The sequence below is a fragment of the Paramisgurnus dabryanus genome, chromosome 1 (genome assembly GCF_030506205.2).
Source record: "Paramisgurnus dabryanus chromosome 1, PD_genome_1.1, whole genome shotgun sequence".
NCBI lineage: Eukaryota > Metazoa > Chordata > Actinopteri > Cypriniformes > Cobitidae > Paramisgurnus > Paramisgurnus dabryanus.
In genome coordinates, this window is record NC_133337.1 from 45,857,308 (window position 1) to 45,876,491 (window position 19,184).

The following is a 19,184-nucleotide window of genomic DNA, read 5'->3' on the forward strand; positions in this document are numbered from 1 at the left end:
TGGACTTTATACACAACAGCACCAAAAAAACCTTACGGATATTAAACATGTTTTTTTACGTAAAATAATCCATAACAAATACACTTACGCATTTGGCAAACACTTTTATCCAAAGTGACTTACAGTGCATTACGAGGTATACATTTTTATCAGTTTATTTGTTCTTTTGGTTCAAACCCATCAGCATATTTTGTGCCCCTGCAATGATGCAATCCTCTACCACTGATTTATACAGCACAGCAGTGTAGTAAAACTACAAAAAACTGTAATCAATATGCCAAAAAATTGGTTACTAAACTGTACAATAAAACCTTTACTTTACAGAATGTGTTGAATGCTAAATATACAACTAGCAATTAGCTAGAACTAAATATGTCTGACCAGGTGATGAATGACCTCATTCATGCCTGTAACAGAGCAGTCGCTTTTATTATTTGCCACCAGGTGGTAGTGTAGACCACTTTTGTCCTGTACTTCCTAAAAGGTGCAGTGCTACTTGTGTTACTTTTCTGGCTGCAGAAATGAAATGTGGACAACACTGAGATGAAACATCAGAAAAGTAATGTGTTTGGTGAATGTTATAAAAGTTTGGGCATCTTAAAGAAGGACAGCTTTAATGTTATTTGTATCCCCATTGTGTCCTACATTCTTTCTAAAGTTCAGATTGCCCATTCATTTCTGTTGAGGCCCAGACACAGCAATGAAAAGAAACAAGGGCATTGTTAGATTTACCTGTGTAGGCTGGTGTGTACAGTGCAGTAGAGCTATGCAGCAATCTGGCCTAAAATTACAACGATAAGACTGTTAGATAGATAGATAGATAGATAGATAGATAGATAGATAGATAGATAGATAGATAGATAGATAGATAGATAGATAGATAGATAGATAGATAGATAGATAGAGATAGATTAATATATAATTTTATACACAAAATGTATGATAAATTAATGTATTTTATAAAACGTCATAAAACTGGGGGCCTGGTTTCATCTCAATCATGTAGACAGACAAACAGGCAGACAGACACTATAACTGGTCTTTTTTCCAGGTTTTGTTTTTCCAGGTAGTGAAAGCAGGCGCGGTCCGAAGAAGCTGGCGCGCTCCACAGAGGGAAGAGCAGGTTCGCGTGCGCGCGCATTACAAACTAGAGTTTGAGTCACATCAGTGACGGACGGCTGAAAGCAATCAAACTCTCCCAGTGTTTGTCCTCGACTATCCTTGAAGTTTTTGAAGGTTTATTTGGTTGGATAACAAAGGGAGCGTTGTTTAATTTGGGTTTAAAACCTCGCCTCAACTCTCCTGACGCATTTTTGGCGTCGCGATGTCACATTTATTTTCATACACTTGCTGGAGCGGGTAAATTGTGGTCATATACCAATATTTTCCTGAGAAACGACACATTATCAACACCTCGTTACAAAAGGTAAGTTTATCAACTCATTTTATGGGTTTTGATGTGATTCGTTAACGTTTTAAATGTATTGCCCTCATAACTAGTTTGGTTTTGGAATTTATATCAGTTCTGATTTACAACTTAATTGAATTTAATGGTGTTTGATTATCAGATTTATTGCGTTACATCCGAAAAATTACACAATGTTTTGTTTGTATTGGTTATATCAGGATTACTTAACATTACATGGTTTCGTGTTTTCACATCTAACCAGGAACTAAATGTTTTACTACTGTTTGTCGAATAGATAAATGAAGTCAAATTATGCTTTATTCAATAAAACATTCCGTTATATTTATGGATTTTTGAAGAAAATCTTTGTTCACCTGTTTATGTGATACGCCTCATCTGTCAAAAGAGATGTACAAGACCCGCCTTAACTGCGGTTTGATTGGTGCGTTGTAACGGATTCGATGATATGATTGGCTCAAACTGCTTTACGTTAAAATTACTGTTACATTTCAGCGACGTACAGCAGTGAAGATAAAATGGTATTATCTTCGACTTTATAGTTTTTACCTTAAAATTTACAGGTTATTAAAACCAATTCTGTGACGACAAAAGGCATTGAGGCCCTTTGATTAGAGTTATATCACCAAGTCTTGTTGTTTATTGTGTTTGATGGTGGTATTAGTAAGTCTCGCACTCAGAAAGCATTCAAGCCTAAATACATGCTGTATATTTTGTATTTTATTTAAATTTTGTATTCTCGTATCTCAGTTGATACACACATACAGGACTGATAAATGCATACTTTGTAATGCATACTTTGGATAAAAGTGTCTGGCAAATGCATACATGTAAGTTAAACCAGTTCTTAACGTTATTCCTGGAGGCCCACTGCTCTGCACATTTTGTATGTCTCTTTTATCTGACAGACTCAGTTCAATTCATGGAGATCTCTGCTAATGAGCTGATGATTTGAATCAGGTGTGTTAAATAAGGGAGACATACAAAATGTGCAGGGCAGTGGGCCTCCAGGAATAACGTTAAGAACCACTGAGTTAAACAATAATACAGATAAAACAGAAATAAAAACAAACACTTGCTCTACTACAGAAGGTGGTAAACTATGCAAAGCCATTGCTCTGGAGAGAAACAAGACGGGTTGTTTTCTCAGCTTGGTTTTGAATATTTAAAATAAACGAATTGGTGAAAGCAATGCTTTAAGATTGTAAAGTTTTATATATTGAGATGTTTTGTATGTTCAGAATATAAAAGCCATTTAACAGTACAAACACACACCCAAAATATACTTAAAGCTAACTCAACCAGAACATGACTCTCGAGAGTCTCCCGAAATTCAACAATCACGGATGTGGATAACACAGTGATGTTGACTTAGTAATGTTTATTTAGGTTTTCTAATGTGAAGACGTACAGAGAAAGCTGAAAGCAATCCTCAAATTCAAGCAATTGTATCACTTGGCGAACATAACATTAAAAGAATGTTAATTTAGCTATTACTTCGTACATCAGAGTCTTTTATCATTTATAATGAAAACATATACAGTATAAAACAGCTTGAGTTAGGCACAGTCTGTACTACTGGTACCTCAAAGGAGTGCTGTATCCGATAAATGAGGAAAAGTATTGATCAAGAAATGAAATCAAAGTAATGTGATCAAACAAGCACAACCAGTTAACAAGGAACAAGCTCATCCCTGAATAACAGTTCCGGTTGTTGTATGAAATTGAACATTTTAATTACATTTAAAGGTGCATAAAGTGCAATATAATATACTTGTACCATAGGCCTGTTAAATGCTTTATTCTGATTGGTTAAGAAATGTTCCATGGGTGTTGATTATTTTACTGTAAACCGCGCACCTAACCTGTCAAATATCTAAAAATATGTTTGTGGTAACCGTTGTTTAAGCAGAATAATTGACTTCTTTGAATTTTTTGCATATGGATCGCGTTGTGTCACATTATCACCATGGGTGCGCATTATTTTCGAATAATTCAATGGCCCGTCGTCAATTATTCCTTAAAACTATATTTTCAGTGGTTTATAAAGACCTTACAAAATGAACTGTTATGTTTTTATTACCTTAGAATGAGCCATTTTTACCTACATACACCGCGGGTCTCCTTAAGTTAGAGCCACGCCAAAAGATTTTTAAAATGTAAAAGACCACAAACATGATGAAAAATCTATGATTGACTCCTATAGTGTTTGGATTGCCGCTATGTGGTCATCCACAGGACACCACACACTTTCAAATTCCCTTCCCCAATAACGCAAGTCTCAAAGGAGAACACAGGAAATCTTGCGATGTCACCGTGGTCAAACGTGACTTTACAGTAAACAAACGACGGGCATAAAGACATGTCTTTAATGCTGTGGATTTCTTTTAACATCTCTGATTTTTTTTTACTTTGGACTGTGCCTGCTGCACCATCGTTTTGTTTAATGTGACAACATACAGCGTGCGTGTGCATGGTTCCCCCTTCACAACAGGATTTCTGATCATAAATATTCAACATGTTGAATGTTTCCAATTTGCGATCAGAGGGCCTCCGACGTCCTTCCGAGCAGATTCACACACTGCGCACTAGGGTGGTCCTTATAATGGGCCGTCTTTTTTAATTTTCAACTCTCACCCCCTACATGTGTAGACTATCAATAAAAATACACTGTGCAAAATTTAGAATTGTTCCTACAATATCTTGAAGTTGCTCAAAGCCTTTGAATATTTCTGAAATCACATATTTTTGCAAAAACTACCATTTAAAAATGGACAACACACATAAAACTTGCTTCTTGGAGGGTAACTTTGTTCCAGTTATTTTACGTCTCTTTTGATTCGAGTAACCATATAGCGGACTTGCTTCATGTTGCTTCAGCCATTGTCTCAGTGTATATTGTCTATTGTGCTTCATTCACATTGAAGCTTTGAAAGACATATCACAACTAAAACAGGAGTTTTAATTGCTGCCATAAGTATATGTTATTAAACAATTATACATGCTAGCACATAGTATCACATAATACGCGACTGTGTTAAACTTCAAAGGCCTTGAGCAACCTCTAAATATTCATTAATATTGAAAAAATCTTGCTGAATTTTTTTATTTATTTATTCAAACATATTGGTGGGGTGAGACCATGAACTTTTAAAAGTTGAAAAATAATATTATTAAAAATATCAATAAAGGTTGTTGTTAACTGATCTGCATCACTTTGGAGTCAAATAGGAGTCCAAAATGTTAAAATACCAAACTTTACAGCAAAAATACTTAAAAAAAGTCCTGGTACAAAAAGTGGTTTTGGTCTATATAGCTAATTTAACTAATTTTGACCACCCTTTCTACGCACCTCCAGTAAATCTGATAAGATAATCGATTCAACCACGAAGACGATCAGGACTTTACTTAGGATTGTGGTAAGGGGAAAATTACCCCAAATTCAGCTTGATTATCTTTTGGTGTGTGCCAGACTTTATAGAAGTCGCTGTCATGTTTCTACAGTAGCCTTAAATGGACAAACTTTTCTACAGAGGGCGTTTCGGCCCTACGTTGTCTCAGACGACGACATGTTTGTCCTGTGGCGGTTACCATTTGTGTTTTAAAATTGAGGGGTGAGCTGGTGCAATTTGCAATCTCACCACTAGATGCAACTTAAATTTACACACACCACTTTTAATTCTCGAGTTCAGTGGAACTGAATTCCTTGTCACTAGGGCTGTGCAAAAAATCGACTGCGATTATCATGCGCGTGTCCTCAGTAAAGCCGGTTCCGTGATTAGAAGTAAATCGCCATCAGCTGCTTTCAGATGGAGCGGCATTTATTACAGAGACCCGTAGTTCACAGAGAAGCTAGACAAAATCCTCGATTATGAACCCGATTTTGCCTAGCTTCTCGGTGAACTACGGGTCTGTGTAATAAATGCCGCTCCATCTGAAAGCAGCTGATGGCGATTTAATACTAATCACCGAACTGGCTTTACTGATGACACGCGCATGATAATCGCAGTCGATTTTTTGCACAGCCCTACTTGTCACTAATTTTTACAATTAAAACATTTATAAAGGTGGTTATTTATTTATGTATACACTGGCTATCTTTCTTATTAACAGGGCTGTTAGGAAATTACAAATCAGACCATAAATATGATGCTTGCTTAATGACAAATCTGTTTTGGGTACATTGGGTACTCTGTACTGAGACTTTCTAGATAGACTTATTGAAAATAAATATTTGATTATTTCAAATGTGAAGTGTGTATGTCTCATATCTCGGCTTAATTTACAGAAATGGCTATAAGCAATCCATTCTTAGGTAAATTTTTCCAAAAATGTCAACTTTAAGCCATTGCAGTGAGCATCCTGACTAGCAGACATCACAACGTTGTTGGCTTATCCAACGCTATCTGATGGCAGTTAGTATGTATTTTACAAGGTGGCTAATTCTTATTTGTAGGACCATTTTTGTACGATTTACCTTTGCCCCTGTGACGTTGGAGTTAGGGGTGGATTTTGGTTATGGCTTTTTATGATAATTGTTTTTGCACAATTAACATTGTACGAGTTAGCCACCTTGTAAAATATGTATGAATTTCCATGAGATCATGCTGGCTTATCTGATGGTGTGGGATTATCTGTCTGACTAATATGAAAATGAAAACATTTTCATATTTTCATATTTTTGCATTTCCCTTTAAAGTACACTACAGTTACAGATAACAGAAATTACAAACGTCACTTTTAAGTATGTGTTTTTAACATTTGATGATGCCTTTCATTGTAATATCTCCTTTATGAAGCTGTTTACAACTGGTTGTAAGAGGTATTTGCTTGCTTTTTGTATATATTCCACTACTTGCTTCACTTGCATTTCCTCGGGTTTCGAAACTGGAACTGGGAAAATCAATATTCTTTAAAAGTCTCATGAATGATTAACCGAGAGAATTGGGAAAAGCTCCAAAGGGAAAAAAATCCAGTTTCACTGACTAATCTCAACTCTTAGTAAACAGGCCAGGGCTTTTGTAGAGCTTGAACTTAACATTAACATATTAAAGCCTGCAGTATTATTATGATTTGACAATGTCACACACCCCTGGGTGTGTAAGGGGAGGATACCAAATTAAGGTCACATGAGAGCATTGCTGGAACTCTTACATAACTGCATGCTTATTCTTTCTTGTTTGTTGTTTTATTTCAGGTGCTGAAAACTATGGACCACCTCATCTCCAAATCCCACCTTTTTCATCTCCCGTTATTCATCGCCGCTTGCCTCTTGCCTGGATCACTGGCGCAGATCCCCAGAGGATGTGGCACAAATGTGAGCTCCCTGTATTACAACCTCTGTGACCTAGACGCAGTTTGGGGTGTTGTATTGGAGTCATTCGCCTCCGCTGGCGTAGTGGTCGCCCTGATACTCATAATCGTGTTGCTGGCGAGCCTTCCCTTCGTCAAAGACAAGAAGTGGCGCAGTGCACTGGGGCTTCATGTGATTTTCCTGATTTTCACATTTGGACTGTTCGGCCTCACGTTTGCCTTTATCATTGGTAAGGACTTCGCAACGTGTGCGACTCGACGCTTCTTGTTTGGCGTGTTGTTTGCCGGCTGCTTCTCATGCCTCATCATGCAAGCCGTGAGGTTGAACATACTTGCCAGACGAAATTCTGCACCCAGATTTTGGGTTTGGTTCTTGGGGTTTCTGGGGCTTTGGCTGGTGGAAGTTATCATCAATACTGAATGGCTCATCATTACGATTGTACGATACCCTATTAATGGAAACCAGACTGCTGCCACCCCTGTTCCCTGTAACATTGACAACCAGGATTTCGTCATGGCTCTCATATATGTGCTGGTTCTACTATTGGTGGTTGTGGTAGCATCCATACCGATATTGGCAGGTAAGCATAAGCGTTGGCGCAAGGATGGAGCCCTCATACTGGTCATAGGACTGCTCTCGGTGGGCATCTGGGTGGCGTGGATTGTCATGTATGTGTATGGGAACAAAAAGCACGGTGGGCCAACATGGGACGACCCCACATTGGCAATAGCACTGGTGTCAAATGCATGGGTGTTTCTGCTGCTACACACCATCCCAGGGGCATGTAGCATGAACGATGATGATGAGGAGGAAGATACGGCCATTGATGAAGATCTGTACCCTAGCAGAGGGTACGAGACTGTCCTGAAGGAACAAAGTTCACAGAGCATATATGTGGAGAATAAAGCCTTTACTATGGATGAGCCTAACACAGGTAAATGCAAGATTCTTATATCTATAGCAACATACAAAGTGCTTTGAAAATATCCAAATGTATACATTTTTTACGGTCACCATATTGGCATCAGACAGTATAATGAATTAGGTTGCTATTTAAAGCAGATCATCTAAATGTACGTTGTGTCCTGATCTCATTTAATGACTTTTAGGGATGCATCGATACCGATACTGGTATCGGGTATCGGCCTCGATACCACATTTTCTAAAGTACTCGTTAAAAGTCCCCCGATACCAAGAATCGATACCACGGTCTGAGAAATGTCTATGTTTGAGCGGCGTGTAAGGGGTTAATGCCTCTTGTGTTGTCCAAAGAGGCAGAGTTTACAACATACTGGAAAACTAGTCCCTTGTTTTTTTGTTAAATTATATGACTAAAACTGTTACCTGTAAATTTAAATCATGTTTTTTATTAAGTACTCGGTATCGGTATCGGCAAGTACTGAAATGCAAGTACTCGTACTCGTACTCGTATTCCAAAAAAGTGGTATCGGTGCATCCCTAATGACTATAATGCATCAGGGAGTGTATTTATTTTGCTTTTGTAAAGACTTATACCTGACAGATCAAACAAGTACAAACAATTCCCTATCATTACAATAAAGAAGGGACTCAAGCTCCAGGGACCCAAATGACATTTGATTATTTCAGTCAGTAACCAATAGAGCAACCCCATAAAAAATGTTATTAAACCACACTGCTAACATTTTATTTTCAACAGCTGGAAATCACCTGCATCATATCATTCTTGATTTTGCTCATGTAAACACATGTTTAGAAAACTAGTTTAAAATGAAACCAGTTCTGAACTAGTTTTCAGCTCCATGCCCTCCCACAAATATTGTGCTTAATAAATCTTGTGTTCAGCTACTGTATGCAACATTGCATATTCAGTTCAAGCTGTCCATGCAATGCCTAAGCAATAAATAAAACGAATATAGTACAAATCAAGAGCATAATATCATCCCAGAATATTAATACAGGTTGTTGCTAAATGATTTGCATCACATTGGAGTCAAATAGGAGAACTTTACAACAGAAATACATTTTGTTTACAACAAAGGTGGTCTATATAGCTAATTTTGTCCTTCATGACAACAGTGAGGGGGGTGAATTTTTATAATTCATCCGTTAAATTATGTTAAGCCTTAAAGTAGTGCATACTTAAGGGTGTGACCTCTTGAGTGACAGGTGAATTGCTGCTGGCACTACCGTCGAGCTAGGCGTGCATGGTTACAGCAACCAGTCATCTTAAGTCCACCCACATCCCGTCTCTTTGCCAATTTTCGATTATCCACAAGTGACATGCTGCCAAGATGTCGAAGGCAGGCTCCGCCTACTTTGTGCTTCAAAATGAGCTTCACAAACCAATGGGTGATGTCACAGACATTACATCCATATATTTTACAGTCTATGATACCAACATGTGTGTTTCACATTCCTTCTGGGAAATAGAAAGCATTACTCTTCCTTTTGCCTGCTATTTGCATTAACCGAAGACTTACATATATATATATATATATATATATATATATATACACATACGCAGCCTTACTGTGACCCAGGTTGTCAAAATGAGTCCGATGTTTTCGTAAAATTAAGAACATTAAGCTCTCGTCTAGCAAATCTAATGCTCTAAATATTCATTAAACATCTAAAATGATTTATTTGTACGTTTTCTGAGAGGTGAACCATAATAAATGATCTGATGCAAAGATGGGTCTCCATTCGCGTATTTTGGTTTCGCTTTTAAAGCGTGCAGAAATGTAAAAAGAAATTGCAGGACTTGCTTGATGGTAAAAGGGTTATTAAGAGAGATAAAGTTCGGGACCTGAATTAATTTTAAAAGAGTTATTAAGAGCGACAAGACTCAAAAACGATCTTCCTCGCGTGCACACATGGCGCGAGTGCGCGACCCCGATATGTAGACATCTACACAAAATTACAGTTTTTAAAAGATCTGTTTTAACATGAATTCACGCAGGTAGGACCTATAATCTGTTATATCTGAAGTGAATGTTTTGTTAACTGTGGAGAAATATCTGATGTGTTAACATTAAGATCTACTATTATGCAAGGATCTTTAAAGCAACACCAAAGTTTTTTTTTTACCTTAAAATAACGTTTCCAAAAAAGTTTCAGTCGTTCATCCACTCGAAACAGTGTGAACGGCACTTTCACATTCACTTTGCAGCCCTCGATCGGTCAAAACCGCACTAAAGAAGTTTCCAACCGTCGGGTCGCGGTCCTGTAGTTCGAGTGAAAACTACAAAAACTTGCTTTACGGCAGACCTACAATCCAATCAGAGCCAGCTTTGCTGCAGTAGGCTAAAATATTTACGCCAGTGGTAATGGACAATTCCGCTTCCAACCTGTAGGGGGAGCAAAGAGCAAAAACTCTTTAGTGTTGCTTTAAAGTTGTCTGTCTCAATGTCAATAAAAAACAAAGAAAACAGTTTTACACACATTGATATTGTTTTTGACTTTGTGTGTGCTAAATCTATTTACTAAATCGGTTATTTTAAGGTATGGATGTGGTAATTTTGTGGTAATTTGCGATTTTTCTCAAAACTACCTTTTGCTGTCTCTGTCAACTTCAAACAGGTTCAACATTCAAACAAGGCATGCATTGTTTTGAAGTTTTTTTTATAAAGAATTTCAAAATATAAAACACTCATTTTATAAAATTTTCTCATTTCCACATCATTTATTAGCACATCTCACAAATGATGCAGCAGCAAACAGAAATGGAGAAAGTAAAGGGTCTATTGAAAGGAAAATTCATATACAAAACAATGGCTGCTAGTTCTGTTGAAAATGTAAACAGGCTGGTATAACATACATTTGCATAAAGCTATATTCGCATAAAGCTAAATCTATTTTTGTCCACACGCATGTTGATTAGAGTATAAAAAAAACTGAAAATTGTAAAATTTTGGTAAATTTAGAACCGATAAACATTTTAGATTAATTTGCAATTAATCGCGAGTTAACTCATGAAATCATGCGATTAATCTAGATTAAATATTTTAATCTATTGAAAGCCATATATATATATATATATATATATATATATATATATAATTATTTATTTATTTATTTATTTACTAGCAATGTGCAAACTTGCGATATTATCTATGTATCTTCCAGCCCTATGGCCAGATTTAAAATCAACTTGCCAGTGCAAACACCACTTTTCAATCTAAAACTACTATCAGGATTCACTACATACACCCATTACAAAAAATGCACTGAAAAGGTGTGGACTCAGTTGTTTGTTGCGACTGACCTTATTGCATATGCATTTCCATGATAGATTGCATTGGTCATTATGGAAATGACACTTCTGCAACTGCATTCTTTAACATGCGTCTTGTCAGTAAATCACTCCCAGAAATTTCCACTCCTTTCTGCATTTTCTTTCTCTTTTGCACTCTCACGCTAATTTGCCATGTTTAGTAAATCTTGCCCCTTATTTTCACACCAACACCGATATGCCAAGAGCGTCACTTTAATAGCAGACAAGGCGACAGAACCTGGAACAGTGCTAGGTTTCAGCAATAAATGCTTACGCTCCTGAATTTGATATGCTGATGTTTGAATTTTACATTCAGATATTTTTGTACCGTGTAGAACACAATGTCCTCCTTTCCCCTCAGCCTATTTCGACTATTTCGCTTTTCTGTCTATACCTGCCTCTTTTCTCTTTGTCTTTCTATGAATGCACCTGTTTGCATCTGATGCCTTTAGCCAAACAGGCAAATATTATTGTTGCCCTGTAAAGTTTCCATACACAGTTGTTGCCCATTCAGAGCTCATCTACTGCATTAACAATAGTAAATCAAACATTTCATATTTACCTAACCAATCACTGATTTTAAAATCGGTCTCGTGCATTGAATCACCTATCTATAACCTACCATTACCTCATGTTAATCAATAATCACATTCCTATTGTGCTTTTGTAAAAGGAATGCTTTGAACACTGGGTTGCTTTGAACACCAGGTTGCTTTTCCCATCACGGGTGACGTGGATTAAACAGAATGCTATTGAAAGTAAAGAAACCATAACTCTTTAGTCAATGAATACCCAGTAAGACATGCAATCTTTCCCAGTCTGACATGAGTAAATACGATTGCCTGTTACTCTTATCTCGCTCTCAGCAGAGACCCTGAAGCGTGTTGACATTAGTGTCTCTCCATGGAGACTTAGGTGTGGCGACAGTCGCCACCGTGTTTGGTATCTCGCAGTTCGGGAGGAAACTTCTAGCTCACTGCATCAGTCCAATCTTATCACACCCTAATGCATCTGTTTGTCATAGGCTTTATATACACAATACACATCTAAGCACTTTAGATATTAACCATTAGGTATGAAAGGCCTTCAATAAAGGAATAGTTCTCCCTAAAATCATATTTTGTCCAACGTGATCTCATGAGAATACGTGTGTATTTTTACGTTTCAGTGTGGTTGTACCATACGTACATTTACTTACGTTTAAAACACACTGACACATATTAACGGTTTGACAAAACTAATATGTAAATTATTTATGTATTTACAGCTTTACAAAGGGTCAAATTTGTATGTATGAATAACATTTCTGTATTTATTGAACTATTTTTTTAATATGTAGTTTGTTTGCCAAAAACGCGCTGTCTTCTATGCAATACGCTATTATTACTACTAAGCAATAATTACACCAAAATACAACATAAATTCACAAAAGATGTTACTTTTATTCATTTGCTGTAATCCACATCTTTAAAATTCATACGATTGCGAGGAACAGATCCAAATTTAGCCCTTTATTCAGCGATCTTGATCCGAGTTCTCCTCAGCAACCGTAAAGTCGGATCGCACGTTCGTTATAGGCTAATATAAATTTGAATTCAAATATTGCGCCTCAAGAAGCTTTACGACACATTGCTTTTTGGCAGTGATATCAAAAGCTCGATTGCTCTTTGCGTGCCACGTGACATATTTGCATCATTTCCGGTTACGTTTGAAATAAAAAAAATGCTCTGTAACAAATCAACGTTCTCTTTAATACTTCTCATTACCTTACTTCATATACTCCAGAGAGGACCTTGGCTGCAGCACATCGTCATTTTAACTACTTTTGGTACTGATTTTAATATTCGCAATAAATAAGTTGTTATTATTAGGGATGCACCGAAATGAAAATTCTTGGCCGAAACCGAAAAAGAGGAAACCAAGGCCGAAAAACCGAAACGCCGAAATAAATTATTATGCCAATTATTAGTACAAATGGATTTATGGCTATCACTGTGTACTAACTTTACTAGGGGTGTGTGACAGATCACAAAACTCAAGGTGCGGATCACATTACAGTTTTTGAGGCACGGATCGGATTATTTTTCAGGGGTGGGGAAAATCTAATAACAATTAAAGAAATTGAAAACATTTATAAAAAAAGAACAAAGTTGCACATTAATAAGGGCTAACATTAGCATTAGGTATACAGAAATCAAATTAAATGAGTTATAACACTGTCTTTATTGTATAAATTAAATATAATTTTTTTTTAGAGCTACGTAAGTGATTTTCTCTTTGTCTTGGGTTGTTTGATTAACATTGATGACACAGACTTAAGTAGGTTAATTGAGGTTACTGTCTCTTTAAATAAGCAGAGACTGGTTTCTGACTGTAATCTATACATGCACTTAAGACATAAACGAATGTTTTTTTTAAAGAAAAATAATACTTTGGAGATAATTTTGTTTATATGTGCCTTGTCAATAACATAAAGATTTTACGTTCGCTTGTTTGCGTCTCACTCGTGTGTGCACTATTGAGGGCACTTAAACGTGCGCGCGCACACAGAGACCGAGGGCAAATCCTAAACAGCGCAGCATGAAAACGTTACGTTGCTTTTCATTGCTTTATTCGGCACATGTATGTTAATGGACTACAGTATGAGACACATTTGCGTGACTTTCTCTAAAGTTTACACACCAAGAGTTCTGATCTTTGAAGGGCGTACTCACTGTGATGATCACGTCTGGACCGGCGGACCGCATGTGCCTCTGTGCGTACAGAGAACTGCTCTCTTTAGCGCCTTTTTGCGGTTATTAATACATCCACACCGCATACATGTTGCTTCAGACAAACACGTGCAGGTCGCAGTTTCTGTTTGCGTCATCACAACATTTCGGCCGTATTGTTTCGGTGATAAATTTTCGGTGGCCAAATATTCGGTGCATCCCTAGTTATTACACTTGTCTGTCCGTTATAATTTTTGTAACAGTAACGTTAAATGTTTTTAATAAACTGTTTTGCGTAGGACTGTAGGGGCTTAAAATATCTTTTAAATGCTATATTGTTACTATTTTTACTAAAATTTTCCTAAACATATATGTCCGTTATTTTGCATAATAGAAAAAGAATACATCACGTATTTAAACATTTTGTATAAAAAGGGTTTGGGTTTAGTGTAGGGTTTAGGGTAAGGTTTGTGTTTAGGGTAAGGTTTGGGTTTAGGGTAAGGTTTGGGTTTAGGGTAAGGTTTGGGTTTAGGGTAAGGTTTGGGTTTAGGGTAAGGTTTGGGTTTAGGGTAAGGTTTGGGTTTAGGGTAAGGTTTGGGTTTAGGGTAAGGTTTGGGTTTAGGGTAAGGTTTGGGTTTAGGGTAGGGTTTGTGTTTAGGGTAGGGTTTGTGTTTAGGGTAGGGTTTGGGGGTAGGGTTAAGGTGGTAACATATCTCTAAAATGGTTAAAGGGAAATTATACAGCAATCTTTATGGAATTAAAGATAAGTAATTTTTTGCGTTTCTTAGCTACAAAAACGATTCGTGTAAATATGATACGTGTAAATATGTCTACATTGTACATTTTAGCATGTATATAAATGTACAAAAAATATGTTTTTGTTTTTTAAAGTTATGTGTAAATACTACATATTAACAGTGAGACCAGGCTGTTTTCTCAATCTCGAGCCATCTTAGGTGTAAACAACTTTCTCCTTTCATTCAAAGTCAGAGTTATAATAAATTATATCCTTGATGTTTTCAACTTTATTATGACATAAGATTATCCCCCATTTTTAAAGCTTCAAAATAGTCATCCATCCATCAAAAACTAATCCATACGCTTATAGCAATGTTTTTTTTTTAACTGTTCCCTATTAGTGCTATTGTGACAAAGATCCTGTAGCTTACTTGTTAAAGTCATGGGTTCAATGCCAGGGAACACGCGTACCGATAAAATCATTATAAGTCGCTTTGGATAAATGCGTCAGTCAAATACATAAATGTAAATAGAGTGATTTCATTCTTTTACTAGAATCCAGTCTTTGACATGTAAACCTACCTGATACAAAGGTGAAAAGGTGGCCTTTGTGGATACTGTACAGCGTGATTGCTTGGTGTTTTGTATTTTAGCTAACTATATCATGTGTCATCTGTTTTGAATAATCTGTTTTGGAAAGAAACAAGGAAGTGTTTCTCAAAATGTGTTGTCTTTGTAACATTGTTTTAGGTAATAAGCCCGTCTCCCCGTATAATGGCTATAATGGCACACCACTTCGGAGTGGTGTGTACCAGCCGACAGAGTTGGCCTTCATCACCAAAGGAGCAGTAAACGTGAGTGCAGACATTTTCCTACTGTTTTGACTATGCACACAGGTCTTGTGGTCACTGTGTGCAAACAAAAATAAATACAGCCACCAATTTTGTTTGTTTCTGTTCTTGTCCATTCATATGTTAACCTGCGGACATTGTCTATTTTGTTTCATTTTGGACCTGCACTTTTGGCTGTAACGACAGGGAGAATCATATGACAGAATTCCACGAGCGTCTATGGGAACTTCGTTGCAAGATCCGAATGGTCACACCAACCCCTCAACACAAACATATTCAAATGTATGTTTAAGGGTGACACAGTAGTCTTTGTTTGCTTTGACAGTAGTCTCTTCTTGTCTTTCGTCTGCTTGCCTCTCCATCATGCCCACAGGTTTGTGGTCTGCTGCATTGTTACTATTCAGGTTTGCTGAGGTTTAACATACGGCATGGGTGCCAAACCTAGCTGTAGTGATCAAATGTATGCAGGCCACAAAAAAAGGTTTTCATCTTACACAACCTGAAAAGAATGAATAGATACCAGAATCAAAAGGGATATGACTTGGACATTCAAAACAGATTTGTCAAGCTGTTTGAAGATGAAAATTTGGCTGTAATTACCTTTTTGAGAATCCACCTGTCCTTGAACTATTTTTCCCTTTCATCTGGAATACCTGGATTCTTCGGCATCTCTCACTTTATCTCCTCTGTGCATTACATCACATTCTTCGAGCTCTTTGCCTTGTCATTCATTCTCACCAGATCTGATTTCATTCCCTGGGATTGTGGAATTTCAAGCTTTTCATGGACGCTCAAAGACCTTTATCTGTTTTCATTGTTCTTCCTGATAATTTTTTAAAGTATGAGATGTTGGATGAAGAAATCAGATCTAATAAACTGAACTGCATGTTTTCTTTCTTTTTATTTCAAACTGTTTTACTTAGTCTTTTTGCTTGCCTCATCATGTCAACTTCTGCTTATTTCCTCTTTCAAAGACAGCATGATGTGTGTTACTTGAAAAATTTTTTTTATACTTTTATTATGCATCTTTGTTTTTATTTGTGTTTATTATTTACAATATTAAAGGATTACTCCAATTTCATAAAAAATAAATCACAATAATTTACTCACCCCCTTTTTATCCAAAATGTTGATGACTTTCTTTGTTCAGTCGAGAAGTTTTTTTTTTTAAAAACATTCTAGGATTTTTCTCAATTTAATAGACTTTCTTGGACCCCAAAAGTTTACAGTTTCAATACAGTTTCAACGCAGCTTCAAAGGCTTTCAAACGATCCCAAATTAGGCATAATGCTGGGTTCAGACAAGCTGCGATAGAGGCGTCAAGCGCGAGTGATTTCAATGTTAAGTCAATGTAAAGACGCATTAACGTGTGTCTGGAGGTCTCGCGGCATGAATGAGGCGTTAAGGGGTTGTGTACACCAAAACTTTAACGCCCGCGGCCGGCGCATGTTTTCAATTGTTTCCAATGAAAGCTCGGCGTTTTTCAAATAAGCCAGCAGCTAGCGTGTTTTTTCCGCGCTGAAAACCGGCGCTCGGCGGTTTTCACGCGCTCGGCGCTGAGAGTCTAGAGTTGAAAGAGATTCAACTTTGGGAGAAAAGCTCCGCTCGTCAATGTCAGTTCTCACAATCAATCACAGTGGAGGAGGGGCGAGACATTACCACAGCAACCAACCGGCTCGCAGCTGAAGTATCACAGCTACCAAAGCCCTCAGCTGAAGAAAGCTGGCACTCAGCTGAAAAACAGCTGGCATTCGGTGTCCTCAAGGCGTTTTCAGCCACGTTTAAAAGTTTTAGTGTATCCAGCCCCTAAGCGTGGTGCGACGCGTGAGTTGAAAAATTTGAACTTTGCTCTAGTAGTGACGTGATTACTGTAATCGAGCGGAGTCGCAGAAGCCCCTCCCATAACGTGAATTTCCACGTGAATGTCTTGATGACTAGAAGTTCACACGTGAATGAAGCGAGTAAACTCAAAATGTTCAAGCGGCAAACTAGACGCGGTAGATGCGAATTTGACGCCTCAAACGTGATTGGCGTGAACCCACAGTAAGGGTCTTATCTAGCGAAACAATAGTAATTTTTGACAACAAAATACAAAATAAACCACAACTTCTCTTTTAAACAAAAAATCTCGCACTAGCCGTGTGATGCGCCAGTGCGACCTTAAGTAATTGCGTAATCATGCACACTTGCGGACCATTTAAAACAATAAACTGACACAAAGACATTCATTTGTATTATTCTACATACAACAACGTTGGAATGATCCTCTTTCTCCACATTGGGGCGGTAGTTTTGCATACGTCATGCGTGACCTTTTGACATGATTACTTAATACGCAAGGTCACACTGGCGCGTCACACCACTAGTGCAAGATTAGAAGTTGTGGTTTAAAAGTGCTTATTTGTCTTTTTTCTTGTCAAAAATGATTATTGTTTCGCTAAATAAGACCTTTATGCCTCGTTTAGAATCGTTTCGAGTCCTTTTAAACTGCATTGTAACTGTAAACTGTTGGGGTCCAATAAAGTCTATTAAAATAAAAAATCCAGGAATGTTTTCTTCAAAAAACCTGATTTCTTTTTTTGGATTAACAAATAAAGACATAAACAACTTGGATGATATGGGGGTGAGTAAATTATCTGGATTTTATTTTCATGAAAGTGGAGTAATAATCCTTTAAGGTAATTTAGCTATTTATTTATTTATTCATAATATTGGTTATTGGTTTTAAAATAATGTATTTGTTTTAAATGAAGTTACTGCAGCTATTTATAAACATTATTTCCTGATATTTAATCCAAATGTAAACTAACATGTCCTTATTTTTCTCCATTGTAGGGAAATTTTCAACAAAGACACCAGTGATTGGTTTAAGCCAGCTTTTGTTTTTCCTTTCTGGTGTTTCTAATTACGATTTAGTGATTTCTTTCCATCGCTGTGCTCTGCTGCACGGGTCAGCTGGCGTGGACTTCGGAGTAGCTGGGAAACATTCGGTTGTTTTGCTCCGTTGACAGACATCATGTTCGGATCGCCTCACGATGTTTCGAATGAAAGTGTGTGGCTTCTTTGTTCTTGGGATACTGTGCATATCCCAATGATTGTTTCGACGACTGCAATGCTACTGACTCTGTCAAATATGTGAAAAAGCACAGACCAACTAAGGACTTCAAAATAAACTGTCTCTGATTTGCTGTCAATCATCCTATATAAGGATAAATGCTGCTTCTACCTAACTCTGAAGTTAGGTGTAGTATCACTATACTTCTGCATAAGCCTTCATTTGAATGTATAAGATATAAAAATGCTATTTGGTGAAGCATTAATGTAAAAAAGATGATTTCATTGCTTTCCCAACTTTGTATTTATTGTCAGTGTAAAACATTATATTGATTCTATCAAATATTTCAACTTTGTAAACTGAAAAAATTTCAACTCAAACTTGATCTTTATGAACTCATCTTGTTCAATGTTCATAGTATCAAAATAAAATGCACAAAATAGTCTTCTGTGGAAAATATTATTTTGGGATGCTGAAATCAAAGAGGCTGAGAGTATTTGACCCGGTCATAAGGACACCATGAATAACTTCCCTATTAGGGAAGTTTGTTGAATGGAAAATGTTCTGTGCCATAATTTACATAGTTACAGTTGATAAGATACACCATATGTCAGACTGAGCTGATGAAAGGTGAGTGTCACCATTGCTTTGGCTCATTTGTCTTGCAACAAGTCAAATGAAATTATTATTTAAACGGTTTTATTTTGTGCCTTTTTCATTGCAATTCCATGATAGACTGTACACTGTCAAGTATAAGGTCAAAAAATAGTCTCTAGCTGTCCCTGAGGTGGTACCCTTTCAAAAAGCACATCTTTGTTCCTAAAGAGTTCATAA

The 19,184-nt window shown here is 37.0% G+C and overlaps 1 protein-coding gene across 1 annotated transcript; it reads left to right on the forward strand.

Annotated features, from left to right (window-relative positions):
* The first annotated feature begins 1,124 nt into the window (after positions 1-1,124).
* gprc5c (G protein-coupled receptor, class C, group 5, member C) lies at positions 1,125-18,793 on the forward strand. The gene is made up of 5 exons (XM_065262503.2): positions 1,125-1,426; positions 6,624-7,674; positions 15,195-15,298; positions 15,482-15,577; positions 18,131-18,793. Exons 2-5 carry the CDS (start codon positions 6,636-6,638, stop codon positions 18,155-18,157), a joined length of 1,266 nt encoding a protein of 421 aa, XP_065118575.1. The 5' UTR covers positions 1,125-1,426; positions 6,624-6,635; the 3' UTR covers positions 18,158-18,793.
* Positions 18,794-19,184: the final 391 nt, after the last annotated feature.

Bases quoted from the DNA above. Each gene is read 5' to 3' on its own strand.
- gprc5c (XM_065262503.2), top strand. From the start codon at position 6,636: ATGGACCACCTCATCTCCAAATCCCACCTTTTTCATCTCCCGTTATTC. The intron at 7,675-15,194 runs GTAAATGCAAGA...ACATTGTTTTAG, and splicing joins TATGGATGAGCCTAACACAG to GTAATAAGCCCGTCTCCCCG. The intron at 15,299-15,481 runs GTGAGTGCAGAC...CTGTAACGACAG, and splicing joins TCACCAAAGGAGCAGTAAAC to GGAGAATCATATGACAGAAT.